At 38.1% G+C, this 22,935-nt stretch overlaps 3 protein-coding genes across 14 annotated transcripts in view; 2 read left to right on the top strand and 1 right to left on the bottom strand.

Moving 5' to 3' along the window:
* The window catches only part of LOC126382335 (uncharacterized), a 28,488-nt gene extending 15,036 nt beyond the window's left edge, over nt 1-13,452 (top strand). For 9 of the 10 annotated variants that reach the window (XM_050032141.1, XM_050032139.1, XM_050032134.1 and 6 more), the window contains 10 exons: nt 270-348; nt 1,372-1,457; nt 2,321-2,399; nt 2,697-2,787; nt 3,282-3,352; nt 4,468-4,582; nt 5,143-5,252; nt 6,220-6,317; nt 9,252-10,776; nt 13,062-13,452. In XM_050032141.1, coding sequence (XP_049888098.1) covers nt 270-348; nt 1,372-1,457; nt 2,321-2,399; nt 2,697-2,787; nt 3,282-3,352; nt 4,468-4,582; nt 5,143-5,252; nt 6,220-6,317; nt 9,252-10,776; nt 13,062-13,208 — 2,401 coding nt within the window. In that variant the 3' untranslated portion in view covers nt 13,209-13,452. The remainder of the gene's footprint in view (nt 1-269; nt 349-1,371; nt 1,458-2,320; nt 2,400-2,696; nt 2,788-3,281; nt 3,353-4,467; nt 4,583-5,142; nt 5,253-6,219; nt 6,318-9,251; nt 10,777-13,061) is intronic. The other variant, XM_050032138.1, reaches the window with a different exon arrangement.
* On the bottom strand, nt 12,942-17,714 carry LOC126382420 (uncharacterized). Of its 2 annotated transcripts, none has more exons than XM_050032297.1 (2): nt 17,206-17,714; nt 12,942-13,792 (listed from the first exon to the last, which is right to left on the bottom strand). In XM_050032297.1, the coding sequence occupies exons 1-2, from the start codon at nt 17,522-17,524 to the stop codon at nt 13,662-13,664; spliced, it is 450 nt and encodes a 149-aa protein (XP_049888254.1). In that variant the 5' UTR covers nt 17,525-17,714; the 3' UTR covers nt 12,942-13,661. The 2 variants fall into 2 exon arrangements, with proteins under 2 accessions (XP_049888254.1, XP_049888255.1); XM_050032298.1 differs by having other exon boundaries at nt 13,650-13,953.
* Nucleotides 17,715-17,862: 148 nt separating this feature from the next.
* Nucleotides 17,863-21,586, top strand: LOC126382390 (uncharacterized). 2 transcript variants are annotated; one of them, XM_050032230.1, is made up of 6 exons: nt 17,863-17,995; nt 18,672-18,753; nt 19,430-19,624; nt 20,117-20,404; nt 20,542-20,671; nt 21,103-21,586. In XM_050032230.1, the coding sequence occupies exons 2-6, from the start codon at nt 18,676-18,678 to the stop codon at nt 21,381-21,383; spliced, it is 972 nt and encodes a 323-aa protein (XP_049888187.1). In that variant the 5' UTR covers nt 17,863-17,995; nt 18,672-18,675; the 3' UTR covers nt 21,384-21,586. The 2 variants fall into 2 exon arrangements, with proteins under 2 accessions (XP_049888187.1, XP_049888186.1); XM_050032229.1 differs by lacking the exon at nt 17,863-17,995 and adding an exon at nt 18,204-18,564.
* The last annotated feature ends 1,349 nt before the right edge of the window (nt 21,587-22,935 follow it).

Here is a 22,935-nt window from a genome sequence, read left to right as displayed (position 1 = left end):
ACCATCAAGTGATTCAAGCCTGCAATGTCCTTACCAAACAAAAGACGTTTTATTGTGTGTTCAACAATGTTCCCATCGAGAATCCAACCCGGAACTTCATGAGCCCAACGCTCTAACTATTAAGCCACGGAGGCTGGTTTGGTCCCATCTTAGATGTATTCTTCTTAATTCAAATGATAATCTATTCTTGTGTATTTTTTTTAATCAGTTCTTATATTAAAATAGGGTATGATCAAAGCAGTGTATTTATCTTGATGCTTTCTGTTTAGTGAACAAGAAGAACCGGATTCGCGATCTGAACAAATTCTGTTGGAGTCACAAAACTCTCGGGAGAATGAAAACTTCAGGGTACGTAAACTTCTCCTACTACTTTTGTTCTCGTTGTGTAATTGTCCTTTGAGCCGTGACAGCCCAGTTGGAAGAGCACTTGACTCTCATTATGAGGTCGCCGCTTCAAATCCTAGCACGGGCCTAAACCATGTTCTTAAAATTTGTTTTCGAATTCATGTTTGAATTAATGATTATCACGTGCTCAGCGGTGATGTAAAACATCGTGAGGAAATCCACATTCCCGAAAGTGCGTCAGAGGTATGTAACCTAACCTGTATTGGGCTGGCTTTCCCTTCTCGGTTTGGAAGGTCAGACTGGCAGTCGCTTCTGTAAAAGCTGGAAATCCGCAGGTTAGGTAAGCGGATCCCGTGAGAAACGGGTAGTTTCCTAGGTCAAAGATAAATTATGAAATTGTGTTTTACAAATAAAGACTGGCTGTACTATAAAGACTGTCTGGCTGGCACACATTGGCTGTACCCCAATCACGGGCGTTTCGTAGGCTGATTATTTATGATTTTCGATATGGTGCATGCTATATGCAACCTATAGAAATCTGACGCGTTTCGGCATGTTTCATACAATAATGAATGATAGGATATAAACTTATGTATTGTATAAAAGGTACATAATCGATTATATTAGAAATTAAGTTCAAGGTATGTTAATAGTGTCTGAACTAGGCGGAGCCTGTATTTCAGATAATATAATTAGGTATTTCAAGACTAAAATCTTACAGTTAAAATAATTAAATTCATAGATATTATCAATATACAATTGCTTTGCGAGAACACATAAAATTACAAAAAGGTGGTAAAATAATTTATATAACAGTGTCATGATCTGTTCGGCGTACAAGTACTGAAACAAAAAAAATTGGTACATTGATAAGAAGATACTTATTGTTATTGAAATATACAAAATTACCTATTTTTTTTATTTAAAATATTCATTCAAATTATAGTAACACTTATTCATAAGCCACTCAAGCGGGACGCAAAGGTGGATTGGGTTTTACATCTATATATATTATGTTATCTACAGGCTGGCGGAGACAGCGCTTTAGGCACAAGGTCTGTCAACACGGTGCCATCGCACTTGGGAAGTACTTATGGAAGCGATAGTGACAGGTAATGTTATTTATTTATTAAACTTTGAGAACGTTAAGTGGCAGTACAAAGGCGCAAAAGTTATGTAAAAAGAAGTTAGTTATTTTAGGCGGATAAGACCGGAGTATATGAAATAACAATTTGGAAAAAAGAAAACCAGCCAGTGTCCTTGCTACTAAAGATTTTTTCACAATGGGAACCTTCCCACTTTGACTTCTAACATTCACAACCTTCCTTCTAACGTAATTGTCGTCAGGAGGGTTAAAAAGGCCTTTGAGTTTGCATTGCGCATTTACTTTTATATGCGCAAATGTCAAATTGCAATATTGCTTTTTTTAGATGAATTGCTTCGATGAAAACCCCCATATTCCTTTATCTATTTATCGAACCTTAAGGCTTTGGCACACTATAAGCAGGAACAGGTCAGAAGCAGTGCGGGGCGATTTCAACGCGGGTCCGCGTTACAACTGCGTTCAGGGGGGTTAAAATGGCCACATCGAAGCAATTCATCTAAGAAAGCAATATTGCAATTTGACATTTGCGCATATAAAAGTAAGTGCGCAATGCAAACAAATGTCAAATAGCAATATTGCTTTTTTAGATGAATTGCTTTGATGTGGCCATTTTAACCCCTCAGTGGTCATATTTAATTCCCGTGCAATATTTTTTTTTCTCTCGTCTCTCTCGTACTAAGCTGTAAACTGTTAGTGCGACAAAGACATTTCTCTCGTCTCTCTCGTTCTAAGCTGTATACTGTTAGTGTGATAAAGACATAGCTCTCGTCTCTTTCGCGCTAGGTGATGTACTATATATCTATCCTGCTTTCATTCTAATCATGCTACATTATAAAGGATATATAAGTTATTGTTTGTTTGTTACTACAGTGCTTCAAGGAACAAGTCAAACCAGAGGAACCGCGTGCGGCGGCGACAACCACAGGAGAGGCAACCTGACGACATCAATGTAAGTATTTTTTTTACCCCCTCCAATTGATTGAGGGGAGGCCTGTACCCAGCAGTGGGACGTATATAGGATGTTAACGTGTTATTTTTTAATACATGAATGACTAACCCAATTGGGAGTATAGTTTTTTTTTGACGTGACTTATTGTAGATTTGCCGCAAATGGTATTAACTATTTGAGCGGACAAACGCGGAGCGCTGAGGCCTCTCACCCGGTATACAATTTAAGAGCCCAGGCCTGTCTGAGCGACTCAAAAATCCTTTATAGTATTTTTTTTTAATTGTGTTTTTTTTTCAGACACCTCAACAAAACAATTCCAATCAAAACATGCGGCACGAGTCGAGGGCTGAGGCGACTAACGTCAACATGGTTCCTCCTATTTCACACGGTGAGTAGTAGGCTTTGTTACTGATATACAACAGCCAGTGGTCCAGTGGTTGAGCGTTGGACTCGCGATCCGGAGGTTCCGGGTTCGAACTTTGTGATCCTAGTTTGGTTAGGACACTACAGGCTGATTACCTGATTGTCCGAAAGTAAGATGATCCGTGCTTCATAAGGCGTGCTAAGACGTTGATCCCAATTACTACTTACTGATGTAAGTAAGTAATCGTCTCATGAGCTATGTAATGACTACTTACTCACAGCGACCTTTGGCGGCTCAATAATAACCCTGACACCAAGGCAGGGTTTGAGGTTGGTAAATGACGTCATCAATATCTGAGGTCATACTGTTATATGATATAATTCTTAATTCAAGTTAAAAGATCATCTTTGACTGACTTCTATTTCTAGATTAGCATTTTATAATTAATTTGTAAGTTTTTCGTGTTCTTTTCGTACGTGGGTCGTCTGGAAATTAGATATATTATTGTTATTTTTTAGGTGACAATCCTGCCAACATGCCGTACCCACACCTGCCACCTCCTTGCTGGAATAGCAACAAATCCAACCAGGTAAAATTAAAAATACTAGCCATAATTGAATTAGGTAGAACAACATCCTCGTATTACGTAATATTAGTGTCAGTTATACAGAACTTGGCGAGTTTTACCTCTTTACACCTATTTCGGGTTCGTTTTGTCGTCCGTTCGTCTGTCTGTCAAGTTGGAATTAATATCGTATACTTAAAGAGTCCCTTGAAGCTGTAAATACCTTTCACTGATTTAATAACTCTTTATAACTCATCGATGGACATAGGCGGTGATCGTGATCCGCGAATTCCGATTTTTGGCAATACATTTTGAGCTGTCATATGTGATAAAATGGTTGGTGGTGAAGTTTAGGAATGAATATACGTATAAGAGGAAGTCTGAAAGTAGCGCCGGTTACAGAGAAATTGGGCATGTAATGTGGTACGAAAGGCATATTATCATCATCAGCCGTACGACGCCCACTGCTGGGCATAGGCCTCCCCCAAGGATCTCCACGACGATCGGTCCTGCGCTGCCCGCCTCCAGCGGCTTCCCGCGACCTTCACCAGATTGTCGGTCCACCTTGTAGCGGGCCTACTCACTGAGCGCCCGATAACGAGAAGTTATGAGTATGAATGTGGATGGGTTGCTCTAGAGCAATAAGGCCGCCAAAATTGTATTGTATTCATGTGTTATGTCTAATTGTTGAAATTTAGGTCTGTGTAATAAAGTATATTTGATTTGATGGATATAGGGCTAGAGGACGACCCAAGGAAGTGTGGATGGATTGTGTAAAGGACTTCGCTTTGCTCGTCTTGGTATCTATATGGTCGTAAGGCCCAGATGCCTTTTAAAATCCAAATCCCATTGTTTAACTATTGTGTCTGGAGATCCGGGCCTTACGAGGTTAAACTGAGATGACGACTAACAGGAATGAATGGAAAAGTAATACACGTTGTGCCGACCCCACCTAGAGTGCGATATGGGCAGGAGGATGATGATATGTGATAAAATGGTATTTCAGGACATCTTCTTCTTCTTCTATCGTGTGGATTGAGAGGTACATTACCAACCTCATCAACCCTGGTGTCAGGGTTATTATTGAGCCGCCAAAGGCCCCTGACATGTCTCATGTAACGACTACTTACTTATTTCAGGACATGCGCAATCAGTTCACTCAGAACAGCCACTCGCAGACGATGGAGCGCCTGCTCGGTACTCCGCAGATGTCCTACCCGCCGTCCATGCCCTACAACATGATGATGCCCTATGGTAAGCACACTACTATAAATATTCATCATCATCAATTTAAGAGCCACGCTTTTGTCGGTGCAGCATTTCTGTAAAATACTCTCCATGCTACTTTTTTAGGGAAAAATAGGGCAGTGGTTTCCCTCTTGCCTTCCGCCCCGCAGTACTCTGTCCTATAAATACTATACTACTGTACTATAAATATTATTGTACACAATTGTTTTCTTTTTACGTTTAGACTCACTCTAGCCATAAAAGCGGCCAATCAGCTCGGCACAACGAACACTTCAGCACCCCGATACCGACCTCTGACACCTTGGTCGCCGGTTTCCCTCTAAAACTCAAAAGGTTGTCTGGAAGAGATTGCTACTTAGCAATAAGGACGGCGAAAGGGAAGGAAAATAATGGATAGGGAAATCAAGGAATTGGCCTTTGATAGACTGGAATGGAAAATGCTACACCGACAAGAGCGTGGCTCTTAAATTGATGATGATGAATAAGGACGGCTATTGTACTCTTTCTATTTCTCTTTTTTGTATTTTCTGTTTGTGCAATAAAGCATTTGTCATGTTGTATCCCAGGCATGGTGGGCGGGTGCGGCTGCGGCTGTGGGTTCTGGGGCGCGTGGTGCTGGCAGCAGATCATCATGCAGCAGCGCGAGATACACCAGCTGCGGGAACAACTCAACCATGTAAGTGTTTACTGAACTCGTGTTATAAATAAATAAATAAATGTGATTGATCAATCAGCGACCTCATAAACCCTGGTGTCATGGTTACTATTCAACCGCCTGAAACACCTGGCATGGCTCACGGTGGGATTAAATAGTTACTATTTACTTGTTGTTGGCTTTTAGGTAACCATATAATCATATAAATTGTAATAGCTGCTTACATCCCAAATATAATAAAATAATCATTAAATAAATAATCATATATCACGTTGGTCTAACAGAAAGACTTACTGAGACTTACTGGGGGGTTAAAATGGCAGCATCGAAACAATTCATCTAAGAAAGCAATATTGCTATTTGACATTTATTTGCATTGCGCACTTACTTTTATATGCGCAAATGTCAAATTGCAATATTGTTTACTTAGATGAATTGCTTCGATGAGGCCATTTAACCCCCCTGATGTAAGTACAGAGTCATTACATAAGTCATGTCAGGGGCCTTTGGCGGCTCAATAATAACCCCGACACCAGGGTTGATGAGGTTGGTAATCCACCTCACAACCCACACGATAGAATAAGAGACTATTACGGAGTATATATTTGATAAATAAAGTTTACTTTATTATAGTCTTCTTCTTGTCGTGTGGGTTGTGAGGTAGAATACCAACCTCATCAACCCTGATGTCAGGGTACTAATTAAGCCGCCATAGGCCCCTGACATGACTCGTGTAACGACTACGTATTTACATCAGTAAGTAATAACCATGATCAACGGCTTAACAAAGCTTCCAAAGCACGGATCATCTTACTTTCGAACAATCAGGTGATCAGCCTGTAATTTCCGAACCAAACTAGGGATCACAAAGTGATTTTTGTGATATGCCCCCACCGGGATTCGAATCAGGGGCCTCCATCGTGAGTCCAACGTTTAACCACTGGACCACAGAGGCCGTTACCTTACTATAGCCGAGACCTTATTATAGTTGGAAGAACGCTGGCGTGTGGAGACCGCGTCACACACGCTCAACAACCAGGTGCCGCCCGGCAACAGAGCCAACAACTATTGGGACAACTTTCGCAGGTCAGTCCATCTCAAATTCAAAAATATCTTTATTCAGTAGGTAACATAGTTACACTTTGAATCGACAATTTTTACGCAACGAACGTCTCATCCGCCTAAAACTACTGCAGCTTCTCACAACTTGAATAACCGGGAAAATGAAGCTGCAAGAAAAACCTCTGCACAGGGCCCTAGACGTTCTTTAAAAGAAAAAGAACTACAATGAGTTTAGAAACTAGACGCTCAAATGTAGGCGGCAGCACTGTTGAGTGTTCCTAAATTTTGACAGTTCTCCATACTTTCTAGCTTAAAGTCGTGGTAAATTGCTATAAAATGTGAAACAACGTGGAGTGTACGTCTAAAGGATGTGTTATAAAAAAAGGCAGCCAGCTGGAAAAAGGCTATTTTGATTGAAAATAAGATTTTCTAAGTTCTTCTTTGTGATCTTTAGGTGATAAAATATGCATTATGATTTTGCTGTTAAACGCTGCGCAAACAGTTATAGTGCAAAATGTAACCAAAACAATATGTTTGTTTACTCAAATAGTACGGGGAACTGTTAAAATTTAAGAACACTTAACAGTAGCGACACCTTGGGGTTAAAATGTTAAAAGGCCACATCGAAGCAATTAATGTAACAAAGCAATATTGCTATTTGACATTTGTTTGCATTGCGCACTTACTTTTATATGCGCAAATGTCAAATTGCAATATTGCTTTGTTACATTAATTGCTTCGATGTGACCTTTTTATTAACTCCCCTGATGGGAGAAATAGGCAGTTTTTATCCTCATTTATTTTATATCTCATTTTTTAGACGTTTCTTCACACGTAACATATTATTTTAACACAACAACTTTTTTGTGTTCGTAGAACTACCCATATATCTTTATAAAATAATTGCCTATACGTGTTATTCTGATGTATAAGCTGTATTACTGTGAAGTTTCATCAAAATCTGTTCAGTAGTTTTAGCGTGAAAGAGAAACAGACATCTATATATACATCCTCACAAACTTTCGCAATATTAGTACCACCAATCCTTAGAGCAGCGTGGTGGAGTATGCTCCGTATCCACTCCGGTCGATTGACAGCAGCAGTGAGACGTACACAGGGTGTTAGTGACATCGTAACGAAAACTTTGAGGGATGATTGATGATGAGACCATGATTCTGAGTTGATATCAAGTAGAATTTTCCGTCGCAAAAGTATGGAACTGAAAAAAAAAATATTCATGAATTTTCCGACAGCATAAGAGATCCGAAGTATAGAATTGAAAATAATATAAAAAAACTAAAAAAAACATTAATTTTGCGACGGAAAATTCAACTTTACTATTAACTTAAAAACATTTTTAATTATTTTTTTCAACTCGGAATCGTAGTCTGAATCATCCCCCTCAGTATTCGTTACAATGTCACTAACATCCTGTATAGGCTGTTTATGGTTTTTTTACATGGATACCTACAAACCATTATGTTTCAAGTTCTTATTTTCTCTTTTCAGATATTAGACATCAATCATAATGCCAATTATAGTCTATGCTAGTTTTATATTTATGTATGATATATTAGATAAAATAAAAAAACGTCAAAAAATATGCAGGGTGAGCCCGTGTTAATTTTGCTTTATATTTATTACTTTTTCTTTGTAGTTTAGTGTGAAATGGAAGATCGGTGGATTTATAAAGTACATGTATTTATTTCCTATCACGTTGGTCTAACACAAAGCTCGGTGAGATGTTGGTACAGTTCATCTTGCGATAGATGTACCTCTGACTACTCCAACTGGATAGTTTCCTAAGTCAAAGATAAATTATGAAATTCTGATAAAGACAGATCTGTAGGCGACAAAAAAATCTTTTCTTTTTTCTATTTAACTCATTTGTGAATTTTAATAAAGAAAAATGTAATAATACGTGCGACATTTTGTCTCGTTTTTTCTATGACGTCACAGGTTGCTTTTTCATACATATTCCATAGTAATTTCGTGTTTTGATGTTTAGTAAAAAGTAACTGATTTGACTAGTTGGATACTAGCCTGTTGGAATAGAGTCGTGTGCTTATGTTAGGTGTGTTCTAAACTGATATCATTGCAGCTAGATTAAATAAAAGACACATAAGTAAACTTTAAAGAAATAATATTATAAATCCACAGATATTTTCACTTCACTTTTGTACCACTTCTAGTCCAAAACACTTCGTACCTATTGGTACTAATATATCGCTGCCGGATTGTATAATTTGTAGTATTACATTACGGCTAGCCGTTTTCGAAAATGCCCGCTTTGTAATGTTGTTATTAGGTATAACAGACAACGCCGAGTGTTAAAAATGGGGACTAAAAACTGCGAAAGAAGCCCCTGCGAAGATTGACCCTCTGTATTACATTACGACTAGTCGTATTAAAGAATGTAAAACACCGAACACATTCCAGCAGACTTTTACTTAACCATATTCCATTGCAAAACGGTCTTGTTTTTGAAAATGGCTAGCCGTAATGTAATACGGCAGAATGTACAGTCTGGCTACGACATATAAACGATCCCTAATACTAATACAGTAAAAGCTTGAGTGGAGTTCTTTGTTTATATTTTAACACTATTATGTTATACCATTAACATTTATAACAGACATGATAATTATAACTTCGTTCGGTTGCTTCGTTTGTTACAAATAGTAGAATTTGTTAAACGACGAAAATTTAATAGCAATATCTAAATAACAATCGAGCACGTATGGGTGGGATTAGCGCGCCGAAGGCGTTTGTACTTTAAAAGTAACGCTTTTTATTGAATTTTGCGAGCACATCATTACATTTCTATAATAAACTATTTCCTAATATTAAAGAAAAACTGTGCGAGTAATTATTTTAAATTAGTATTACGGCCGTCTGTTAACGCCGACCACAACACGAACGTACTGTCATTTCTACGGGCCGTTTCATTATTTGCAGCTACTCGCGCCAGAACCTGCTGTCGGGCAGCAGCAAGGCCAACTGCGCGGCGGCGGCGGGCTGCGGCGGGGGCGGGGCGGGTGGGGGCGCGGGCCCGCAGCCGCTGGCGGCGCGGCACAACGCGCTGCCGCGCGGCGCGGCGGGGGGCGCGGGCGGCGCGGCGGGCGGCGCGCGCAGCCCCGCGCCCGTCAAGCGCAACACGGAGCCCGCGCCCGCCGCGCCGCGCCGCAACCTGCCCCTTGAGCGCTCGCTGTCCTTCTCGTCGGCCCCCGACGTGCTCAACGTCAACCCCGGCGCCGACGACGCCGCCGCGCCGCCCGCCGCCGCCGACCTCTGCCCGCCCGTCGCCGACGTCAACCTCAACCGCCAGGAGCCCTTCCGTAACCTCAACGTCGCCGACCCGATCCCCGAGATCGTCCAGGCGCACTCGAACAACCTGAACGCCTCCGCCAACATCAAGAGGAAGTCCTCCTCGAAACTCCCCGCGAAGAACTCCGCGAGCCGCCGGAACTACTCCCTGGACTACTCGACGACGAGCAACATCAATATCGCGAGCGCCTCGGAGGCGCCGAACCCCAATCTGGCGTCGACGAGCCGCGAGATGCACGACAAGGCGACGTCGAAGTTGTTCGACCTCCTGAGGGAAAACGTGTACTCCGAGGTGTCGGCCCTGATCGGCGTCAACGAGTCGCATCCGGACTTTTTGATCCAACTATTCCGGGAGTTACAGTTGATAAGCTCGGATCCCCTGAGACAGAAAGTGCTCCAGTCGATACGGAGCGTGCTGTCTCAGTACAGTTCTATAATTGAGAGTCAGAGCGATGAAACGCACGAGGAGAGCCGAGCGGAAGCCGAATCTACTACTAATAACGAGACGAACAATTACCGCGACTGTAACTCTATTCAAGCCCCCTGCACGAGCACCGTGCAGATTGACAACAAAATAATCAGATTTTTAGTAATGAAGAGTGAAGACGTTTTTACGTCTGAACTTTTAGAATCTTTGGCTTCGCTCGTTGTCAGCGCAAGCGACAATAGACAGTCTCCACAAGCTAAAAAGAGGCTTATAGACTCGCTCGCTAAGTACGAAGGAACTAGAGTCTGTGACGTGTCGAGTGACATCATAGAGAATCTCCCGGTCATGATTCCCGGGAACAACGAGGACGAATCGGCGCAACTCACGAGCGAGATATCAGAGTCGTCGATTTTGCAAGATGTAGCAGGATCGTTAAACTTGTTCAGTTCGAGTGACAGTCAGTTGCATCAGTTGAACTCGTGTCCTTACGACATGTGGCCGGGCCACGTGCATATGGACATCGATGGGCCGGATGACAACAGTCCGCGGTCCAGCCAGGACGGCAAGGTTGATCTCATAAATTGCTCGGAAATCCACAACGGGGACCTGGCGGAGGCGGACCAGACGTGTCTCGCGGAGGGCGGCGAAGCGGGCGGCGCCGACCGCGCCAACGTCGGCGCCGACACACTGCCCGACGTCGTCGACACCGAGGAGGTCACGCCCACTGAGGTAATACAGCACATGTTGTACTGTAGATGTCTTCCACTAATCAATTGTGCTAACCGCAATAACTAATCCTTATGCCAATGACGAAATGTTTTCCGTTTTATTCAGTTAATAACTGGCAAACTTTTCTGCTCTTAGTTACCGTGGTCCAAAACATCCCAATTCGTGGAAGGTTTATTTCACAAATGGCCAATACGTAATACAGTTTTTCCATATTATTTATTAGTGGTAAATAATATCACTTTATTTATACACGAGACGTGTGCGTACGTAAAATCAAGGTGAATGGTTCATAATGTATATATTATGCCTTTGTGGCAATGCGTAGCAAATCGTTTAGTCACAAGTTTGCGAAATGGACGTTTTAGTTATTGGATCAACTAAGAGTTGTTCACGCTCGATTTGTCCGGTTAAGCAGATGCCATCTGAGGCAAACCTACAATAAGTCACATAAAAAAAAATGATCACACAGTCGGCAAAGTAGTGCATTCAGCCGAGTATCTTGCCAAACGTTCACTTTTTTGCTGTTTCGTTTACGCGTATTGCCGAAGAAAAATCAACCTTTTGTGTTGCTAATTCTATTATTTTGTGACGTGTGGTTACTCGGTCGAGTGCCCTATCTCGCCGTTTTACGTGTTAACAAGGCATGAAGAATTTTCATATTGTCTCAAAAAGCTCGTCGTACCCATAGTATAAGAAAACCACGTATGCTCAATCTTATGACAAGCCGCCATTGCTAGCCCTTTAATGACGTAAGTGTTACCATTAAATCGATATCTCCAACATTCATTTACAGACTAAACTACTTACTATTACTTGTCACATATATAAAAATCATTAGAAATGTAAGTAAATCTTTTACTAAAAGTTCGAAATTTCCTTGCAAAGTAAATTAAAAACAGTGGTCGTGGGTAATTTATTTTTTCCGAAATGGCAATGCAGGGTGGGATGACGTCAGCTGGGCTAACCTTGAAATGTTAGCTGTCACTTTGAGCATACCTGATTTTCTTATACCATGGTCGTACCACGTTGCGTTATTGTTCCATTTGTTGCCATTCACTGTTTCTTATTTGCTATACACTTCTATGCTTCAGGACTGCCCCCACTATGTACTCACGATCGATTAACGGGTAAAACAATCTATTAACATCAAAGTGCTTTAAAATAACGTACACAACGACTCCCGACTATATACCAATTGGGGTAGTCAGAAGTACATCCATCGCAAGATGAACTAAGTACCCACACCCTCGCAGCTTTCTGCTAGACCAACGTGATAGGTGGTGAGCCGTATCGCCTAAAATATTCCTTAGTGTTATTAAATATTGCGTATTGCTTTAAATTATTATGATTATATAGAACCAATGGTCTGATTTATACTTAAATGTAATTGTAAAATCACACGAGACATGTCACATTGTGATAACCACCCTGCTTATAGATAATGGTGCCGATTCCTGTAGACACTATCTAATTTTATTTTAAGTTATACCTGTCATTTTCTGAACTGGGGCGGATAATCAGCGGGCATAAAATTTATAGAACGCGTCAATTTTAGGCAGAAATTTTAAAAACCCTCCCAAATTTATATATTGGCCAAAGTTAAGTTGACAGCACACGTCAAACGGGTTGCACACCAGCGAAATACCTATTTTATTCGCTCCTTCAATCATCCGTCCCTTTCATTTTCGGCAGATAAGAAAATGACGAGTATAACTTAAAATTAGGAGTTGTCTGAAGGAATCGGGGCCATTACTGGAAGTTAATTATACTCAATGCCAATAACTCAAATGGCTTTTTATCATGTATGGTAGCTGCCAAATATACGATTTTTTATCAATCCCTTTTGTGTAATCATAACACATAAGTTACAATGTACACGATTTTATATGCTTGTAATGTTCGGGTGATATAATAAATTTAAAATACTATGCTGCATTTTCACTTATTGCAAAGTAACCAATTATTAACAAAAATGTATTTTTACTTATTTACATACCACGCCAGTTAAAAGGTTATTTTAATCTTAACCATAATTAATCTACTTATAGAACATCCTACATGACTAGAATGTATAGAAACCACTCCTTATTAAGGAGCGAGGTTATTAGAATAAGGAAAGAAAACAACAAAACATATTTTTTTCTAAATCATTATATTGTTAAACATTGATCAGGTACAAGAATATCACAGATCGTTTACGAAAATTCAGAGTTTACACATCTATATGAATTGTGAATTTAAACATCAAGTATAAAACGTAATAATTTTCTGTGTTTACGTTTAAGGCGGAAGCGGAATGGCTCGGGCTTGACCGTGTGCCAACAAGGCTGCACATGGAAGAGTCATCTGGAAAACAAAAAGGTGATGTTAGTAAAACATACAAACTGACCAAAAACCCAAACTTCAAACATATTAGTTTGATCATTGTTTGAGTATATCCTGAAAAAGAACATTCATATTAGATCTTCATCTGCTGATCTGAAACAGACAAACAAAACACGACAAATTAATTTAATGTTCCTTTTCTTTTTTCAGATTAAGCGCCGAAGTTTGACGAATTCCTATTAAGAATTTTGAACTAATTTAATCTTATTATTATAATTCAATATCCTTTACTGTGTCACTATTTACTTTATGTAATATTTATTTAGTATAATAAATAATAATAAAAGAAAAGTATGTTTTATACAAATAAAAAACACCCCTTTCCTATTCCAAGTTTATTATGAATTTCTTAAAGCTATGTTAGAAATACTTTCACAACAGTTTCAGCACATAAATGACAGTAATGAAAATCTAGTGAAAATCTAAAGTCCCACCTCTTTAAAAATGTATACTTAAAATATATCGCACACTTCACTTAAACTATGTACTTGACACATTCACTATAATTTTAAACGAAAAATGTTCCCGCCATGAATGTTCCAGTACAGACACTCCAACAAATCTTCTGTGCTTGAATCCAGTTTTAGGGTCTCACTTGTCTCAGGTTCAATGGTTCTCTCTCTTTGTACTTCTGCAGATAAAATGGACATTGCTGAATTAGATTTTTGAGTTTAAATTGTCTAAGCAGAGACTAAATCATATGGACCATGAGACAACGAGATATATCTGGATTGTTGTGGGTTGGGCGGAGTAAGCATGGGTTGTAGTTGGAAGTCGATGGCACCATACCCTCTGAAATAAAGTCGAAGTTCATCACACTTGTGTCCCAGTTACTCAGGAGCAGCAGGATATCTTCACCAATAGTTTTGTTGCCGTTTCAATGCTCCATAAATCAAAATCTGTGCCGCTCAAAAAACTGATATTAAGACTGACTGATATAGCAATGATATGAATCAAAAAACATTATCAATTTGTCATTATCATGTAGTGTGTAAGGCACAAATTTTGATGGCATAGATTACAATCTTACAACTTGCTTTACACAATTTCTAATGACATAAAGTATGCATTGTAATTATTGATCTACTACATGCTTCTATTTTCTTAATGTCTCTCATTTCTGAATACAAATGAATGCTAATTGCCATATTATTACGTGCATTAGTAACAAGTTTTCGGCGTGTTTATGTAAGACGCACTATAGTATAGTATACGGGAGTAGTAGATCAATGATTGTATTACACATGCAAGGATGTCTTAGAGTTAATACTTATAACTCACTAGGCGTCTATCAGCCGCCGGTCTTACATCATTATTATCTTAACTTAAAGCTTGAGCAGAATCAATAACTGAGATAATTCTAGTTCAGTCTTCAATTAGTTTGACTTAAAGGCACTTACACAATCAAGTTTTTATTGTTTTTTGTACAGACAGGCTGCCAGAATAGGCTGCTTGCCACTTCCCTCTTGTGCCACACTTAGAAATGTCCAACGGTGTAATTCGAGATTTTTTTATTGAACAAGTATTTGAAATCAAGTGCCATAGGAAACTAGTTTGATCTCTCTTATAATTGTATAATTTCAATAAATTCATTAAATAACTAATAGATTTTTCCTGCAATTCCCCTAGTTTATTTTATACTTGTTTTGTACATAGATAAGATTGGTGAAGACTCTTGGTCAAAATCTTAACCAGATTTATCAATAAAAATTGTTTCCTAAGGTAAACTAATACTAATCTGAGAACAGATCAGATCACCCAAAACATTCATGATAACAAAACTATGATGACAAGATAAGATAAAATTTTGACTGATTTGGGTTAAAACTATATTGGTGAAGGGTTAATGTACAATTTGTCATCTAAGTCATTGCTACTTGATTGCAGAGCTGACTGTGTGCTAATTACATCACGTATATCTACATACATACAGGACAAAACCCCATACCCAATAATGTATGTCATAGAATAAAGATTGTTATCGGGCGCCGACCTCACCCTTCTGAGTCGTACTTTAGTTTTAAATAGCCGTAAGACGCTACGAGGTTGAAAATGGGTGGATTGTCTCGCTCGCACTTACGCGTTAGGCAGTACACTGTAAGAATGAGATTTTTGTATGGAGTGTCCACGCTGATGAAGGATATTTTGGATCATAATGAAATGGTATGCAATGCATAACTCCTCACTCAAGTACACAGTCTTCTCTACTTATAAGTTATTTTTATACACAGTATTCCAATATATGTAAAAGATCTAAGGATTATATACTACTTAGTACTTACAATTCATTAATGATATTTACAACAAACATTATCAGCCTATATACATACATATGACATACTGCAGTAATGTACAGTGCAAATGCCTGCCCTTGAGCAACTGGAAAGGCTGGCCTTTAGACACTGGTAAAAATAAATATGTTATCTCTGAATTTGACTGATACCAAAAAATTGCAATATTTTAAAATTATATTTTTGTTTAAAATCAGTATTTTTCTTCCTGTGAACTGATTGTCATGCAACAAAGCATCTTCATAATGGTGAAAGTTAACTTAATGAACCAGTCAAAACCCCATCAAAATTTTTTTTGGTTGATGGACAACATTTCATTTGGACAAACAGACATCGGGACAGATGAAAATGTACAGTGGAAAATGAGATGCAAAAAGTATAATTTACCTGTAACAGTATAAATTATCATTATGTTAGCCAATTACCAGAATATAATGTTACTATGGTAACTTTGCGAAAATAACTTTTTTATAATATAACATACTGTTATTTTTAATAATACTTAGTAATGTTAGCAAGCCCTGTGAGGGGGTAACATTAATTGTTATATTTATTTATTCAATGACATATGGCCATGACACTGTTTTTGTAATTATTGCACCCTTTAGAAAGTATAGTAACCTTTCTCTTTACAGTTTCTCATATTGATTTTTCAGCTCTTGAAAAATATTTAGATCCTGTTTCATCACCTGCTTATAAACTTTCTGAGAGCAGTATCTATATGACATCTATTGGTCAGATAATTTCTGGTTAGACTACCAGGGGTTTAAAATGGCCACATCAAAGCAATTCATCTAAGAAAGCAATATTGCAATTTGACATATGCTCATAGAAAGTGCGCAATGCAAACAAATGTGCCATTTTAACCCCCCAGATGTTGGCAAGAGGTGGAACATGGTTTCTATAGTATTTTTTTTTTTTGCCAAAACCATGCAGAATGCAAATAAAAAATGAAATGAATGTTTACAATGAAAAATTGTTAACAAAATAATATAAATATCAAAAGGAAAATGACAAAAATTACAATAATAACATTTCTTCGATATTATAATGATGCAATTGTAATTAACATTTGTAACTGAGCCAATTCTTTTCACTTGGTGAAGAACTAACAAGCTAGATATTTGTACTTATTATTCCTTTAAGGCAAATACTTATTTATGTATGTGTAAGTTGTCACCATTGCCACTTATAAAAAAAACAATATCTATGCTAATTAATTCTTTATAAAGGTGAATTTATTCAACTGAATTCCTGTCTACTACCAATTGTGTCCTATCAGCAAACTTCATACCTTGCTTGCTTGTTTAAAAAACATATGGACTTTAAACAATATAATAATATTTAGGTGATGACTTTGCTGACAAAATGCTTATTTTATTTTTTAAACAAATAATTTCCTGCAACAGGTGTGTTATACAATATGTTACTTAGCTGAGAATGGATATGAAACTGCAACAAAACTAACATAATAATATAATCTTCATTAATGATAGTGTGGTACCACCTATGCTCATATTAGATATTCTAAACATTTTCTGTCCAATTCAAATTCTATATTGTACAATATTCCTGCTGCACATTGAATAGAAAACAAAAGATTTCTTGAATGTTAAGTGGAAGCTCAATCAATATAATTTACTAATCTGTAACATGTTTATTCAATGTCAAAGCACTTATTTTCTATGTTAAGTGATATTATATGAATTCAAGTATTGATTGTGCTTCCAAAGGCAAATTAAACAGTTCTTACCTTCACGAAAACGCTTGGTCAGTGGGCTGTCGTACTCGTCTGCACTTCGCTTTCTTGCATTGTTCTGAGGTGACGCCAACGGCGGCGACGCCGACCCGTTAGCGTCCGACGCTTCTGTCATTTCGCAATCGGTTGCCACATGGGAGTTTTCCACATTTTTCTGATTCTGGTATCCGTAGTAGCAATTCGTGGATATATGTATATTTTGACATTGGCCCATAAATTGATTGGCATCAGTGCAAATTGGGGCAGGTCGCATGGCGTCAAAATTATTTCTGGCATCTTGCATGTGGTACAAATCGATGCTGCTAGTCGGCATTTCGGCTTTGTCAGTATCTTCTAAAAGTAGTGCTTTGTTGCTAATTTAACTTGCTGTGAATTTTATAATTATAATATCCGCAACACAATTACGATATGAGATGTAATTTTAAGGCAATACTTAGAGGAAACGAATGCTATTTAAAATTGTTACAAGACGTGCAATCACGACACGATGGCTAGCTAGCAGAATAATGAATGAATTGAATGAACTCAATGAATGAGACGAAGAACGAATAAAACGAAGTATCAAAACAAAATGACGTTTCCTTGGTCTAGCAACACTGCCTTCCTTACTGAACAAAAAAGCTCAATAAAAACACAAAAAGAACGAATGGATAACCTGTATGCTGATGAAAAACTTGGTTATATTTTTATTTATAAAATAAAATTGTTTACGTATTTTCAAATCAAAGTTAAATAGATTTAACACAAGTTTCGGGACAGTGCTTTGCATTTTTTCTATAATTAAGTAAGTAGGTACCTTTACTATATTGCTTATTCTTATTCAGAAAGGTTTGCAGTTTTATTGTAGTTAAGTATAATAATGAAAACAATTATGATAAGGAGGGAATCGTTTTCCATTCTTCGGGGTTTCCCGAAAATCTACTAGCGCTGCGTAGTTTAGAATAACAAAGTTTCTGGTAAAACTACTTGCACTTCTCGGGTGGTCATACTTTCATAATAAGAACTAGGTTCTCTTAGTAGTCTGTGATAATAAGTAACGTAATATATAATAATAACGCAAAAATATAGTTTTCCCACTAGTAAACTGAAAAAATTGCATAGTACCAACTAGTGGCTTATTGGTCAGGCAGTGTACACTATCAGTCACAAAACAACCGAAGATAATTTAAGTCTTATGTTTTATACCATTCAATAAACATAAGTTGTGCATGTCGCATATTGTTCTGCTTTATTATCGTGTGCACAATTGGAAGTTTGATTGCAATTTTACGATTGATTTGCTGTTTATATACTTACCATGTTATACACAACACTATATCATCAGCCAAAATACAGTTGTAGTTATTTCTTAGTGTGGGTAAACTAACATACGAAATGATAAGATAAGAAATTGGAAATTTTGCTACCAAATTTCAACACTCAGTGGTTCTCTGACTGCTAAGCATTTTGTTTGTCTGCAGCAAAATGAAGACCGCAGTAACTGTACTGCAAGAGATGATGGTGAAGCTTGGTCAGACTCCGGAATATGAGTGTATATCACAGGTAGGACTACAATAACTGATCTCTGTAATATCTCATAAATCCTAATGGAAAAGGCCACCTGTAATGCTTTCTATGATATGAATTTACTACAAGCATAGAATCAAGATTTTCTTTCAGAACTAAAAGTATGTTTATACTTTTTTAATGAAGAACTTCCTAGGCTATGTTCACTAAAAACAATATAGATGGCATTGTACAGCTTTAATATGATAATTATTTATTTTCTCATTAAGTACTTTTTTCTTCTATTGTGTGGGTTGTAAGGTGGATTACTGACCCCATCAACCCTGGTGTCAGGGTTATTATTGAGTCTCATCACTCAGACACATAATGATACCAAAATAGGTACAATGTAATAGCAGAAGCATATAAAAATAATTGTAGCTTGATATTTGGATCACACTATTAGAATCATGTTACTACCTATATTGCTTCTCTTTATTTTGATCAGAATAATAATGGGTGGAAGATGTAATTGTATCTGGGTGTAATAACAAAAGTCATCATTTATACTCAAAAACAAAGATAAAAGTTATGTATGTCTGTTATCCTTGAAATTAGAAGGCTAAACAAAGGAATATCTGTACAGCACCATCTATGTGGTTTTTGAGGAACATCGCCTAAATAATACATTTTATTAACATAAGCTCACTACCATATTATTTCTTATTATTAGACTGGACCTCAGCACTTGGCAATGTTCGAGTATCGCTGTATGGCTCGGGGCGTGGTGGTGACGGCGGAGGCACGCTCAAAGAAGGATGCGAAGCAGGAGGCGGCGCGCCGCATGCTGCAGGCGCTGGCGGCGCGCGGCGAGCCCGTACCACCGCCCTATGGGCTCCTGCACCCCCCTTCTTCGTCATATCCAACAGTATGTTACAAAGACCATTTTTCATTGAGATGAGATATTATTATCAAGACTTACACACATCCCACACTTTAATTTTCTTTTTAAGCTGTGTTCAACCACTTGTCTAGATTTAACACTGGCTGACTAGATTTTTATTTTTTTATTTTATTTAGATTTTTGATCTAGATTACTTAGGTACATATTATTATACATAATCAATATTTATCTGTGCTTCATATTGTTAAAAATTTTCCTCTATTTTTTTTTTTTTTTTTTTTAATTATTTTGTCTTTTTTCTTTTTCAATCACAGTTGTTAAGGTCGATCATGCTGTACGACACTTTACTGGTTTCACAATCTGGTATAATACTTTATACACTATTAGATGTTATCCTCTATTATGATTGTTAACTGTTGTGCTCGTCTTTTAAATAAATAAATAAATAAAACCAATTTCTTCCTGCCACTTTTTTCCCATACTTGGTCTCTTCTAAACAATAGTTAAATTACCCAGATGCCGGGTGTGGGCAGTGCGACCGCGACGCCTGCGATGGGATCGCACAGCTTCGTGGCGCTACTGAAGGATCTATGCGAGGAGTACCGGCTGCCGGGAGTAGAGTACGAGTTAGTGAGCGACATGGGCCCGCCACATTACCGCCTGTTCACGATCCGCGCGCGAGTTGGAGCACACGAGCGGTTCGCCACCTCTACAACCAAAAAGGCCGCTCGCCAGCAAGCTGCTGAACAACTATACACCTACATGCGCGAAAATCTTGCGCGCCTCACCAAAGATTTCGTAGAGGTTTGTTCACTTTTTACATAGAACTAAATAGCTGTTAAATATATGTGGTCTCATTCACGCTCTGTGTGGAGATATGGACTGAGTCTCGGGCCAATTTCTAATATAGAAAGGTATGTGAGATAGTGGTCGCATTGCAGGAAGAAGCGTTGGTGCGTGCGCACGAGCGCGCTATGGAACGTTATGTAGAGGTGCGTGAAGAGGTCAGCTGGCGCCCGCACCTCGGCCAACGTGTCGCTGATTATCATCTAGGATTACGAACACATATAGGTAAGTCTGCATGGCTTGATACTGATTATGTAAATGAAATGAATTCATAGATTGTGTAGTCATTACTTATAGTTGGTTGGGTAGTAATAGTAGCAGGCTGATTGAATTTTGAATGCATTTTCGTACGAATTCAACTCGCGCGTGTACGTGTGTGTCGAGTCCAGTGTTCGTAAGTATATCGTACAAATACGCATCCAGAGTGACATCGACCGTAGTAGTGATCGTGATGTTGACTAATGGCCTTATTCCACTCTGTATTCGTATGTACTGTTGTTTCCACACTGTATTGAGGATGCCAACACTTGCAAGTTTTACACGTTTTCTCTATTTTTTTTAATTTTCTCTGTTTAATTTTCAAAGCGTTGAGAGTGTGAAGCTTAAAGACATTGTAAATATTTCTTAAGAAATATAAAAACTATTTAATATTTCAGATCCGGATAAGTGTGAACTGGCGCAGGCTGCATTAGCGGAGTTGGATAATAGTGAGGATAAGGCGAAGCCCGAGGATGTGCTGCAGGCGGCGGTGGCGGCGCTGGGGCTCACACTGACGTGTACCTCTCCGGAGTCCGAGAGCGGAGCCCTGTGCCTGCTGGAGCTCGCGCCCACCTCGCCCGCCCTCACCTTCGCTGGCTGCACCCCGCGCGTCGCCACTCTCAGTGCGCTACAATATTTGCGTCTTGCACTCGCTTATGAAGACACATCCAAAGTGTAACCGCCTTAATGTTGTACTTTCATGTGCTGGAAAAACGTAACCCTGGAGAAATTGCCTTGTAAATCTGCCCTGACATGGTAATGTGACCAGTGATGTGCCATTACCAGGAACATTCCCACTTTGAAAATGTTCCCGGCACTAAAAAGGCGCAAAGCTTATGTAAACATGTTATTACCTAACCTTTAGGCAGATCAGACCATAGTACATGAATGAAAAATGTGATAAAGAAAAGCAGCCAGTCATTTTCGGACAACAGAGCAACACGGAACTCCACAAGGCTCATCACTGAATGTGACATATTTTCGTTTTTGTTGAGATGTAATGGTCACTGAAGTGTAATTATTTTTATTTTATTGTGATTACAAAGAAAATTGAAGACTATTTATATCGTAAAGATGGGTCAGTAACTAGTTTTGTGGTTGTTCCTGATTGAAGGTACCACTTATATGTATAAAACCATAGACTAAAACCATAGAATGTACTGAACTTGTTAATGCTATCAACATAACTGTTCCCTATAGATATCCCCGACATCCCGTTACAAAAACGTTCACATTACCACGATGTAGAACTAACTTAGGATTACATCAACCCTTATCCAGAGCATGTGCATCCTATAACGATTTGAACGCGAAATCTCTTCGACTAGATATATTTTCTGATTCACAGCGAGCTCTGAAGAGCAAACTGACAAGACACTATCTCCATCAAAAATTTGTTAAATTAGTATAGTTTATTTGTACCATCTAGTGCAATAATATCATATATTAGTGTTATTAATAGTGAGACTTTAGCTGTTGAGAAGTTAGTCTCAACAGACTAGATGTTGTTTTCTTTTTATGGTGAATGTTGTGTTCACTTGTAATAGGCTTACACATAAGTACTGTTTTACTTTGTTTAATTATGTTCTAACTAAATGTTATAATATAAAATAACCGGACAATATTTCGGAAGCAAGGCTTTCAAGATTCAAGAAATGTTATAATGTGCATAGCTGTAAGTGATCCATAAATAAATAAAAGTCTGCTCTTTTTATTATGTCATTATAGTTATGTTATCATATGACATAATATTATAAATAATATATTTATTTAGCCATAATAGTGTTTAAGAATATATACTTTTAGTTCTAATAAAAGATGCATTTGGTTTCAAAGATTATTTATTATATTTTATGCAATGGAAAACTTAGTTGTTTCTTAATACATACATACATTGCTATAGTATAAAAAATGGAATTTCAAGTAAATACTTTATGCTTATGAAATGTGGTTTTATACTGAAGTAAAAAATATTATTTCCCTGAAGTAATTTCTAGGGATGCTCCCTCATTAGCCACCGTAATGTAATGTTATTACATTACAGATTCGACTTCGAGCATTTATACACGACGCTCCCCGCATCAAGTGGGGTGCATTGATATTACAAGTTGTAATATTATATTGTACATATATAATGAATGATAACATTAATAGTAAATAGTCATAAATTCATTAATAAAATTAAACTTGAATGAACTGTCCACCAAATTAATGTATTCCTGAATTTTAAT

Source organism: Pectinophora gossypiella, chromosome 4 (genome assembly GCF_024362695.1).
Source record: "Pectinophora gossypiella chromosome 4, ilPecGoss1.1, whole genome shotgun sequence".
Lineage (NCBI taxonomy): Eukaryota > Metazoa > Arthropoda > Insecta > Lepidoptera > Gelechiidae > Pectinophora > Pectinophora gossypiella.
Note: the sequence above shows the minus strand (reverse complement) of the source record. Positions and strands in the feature narration are given on the sequence as shown.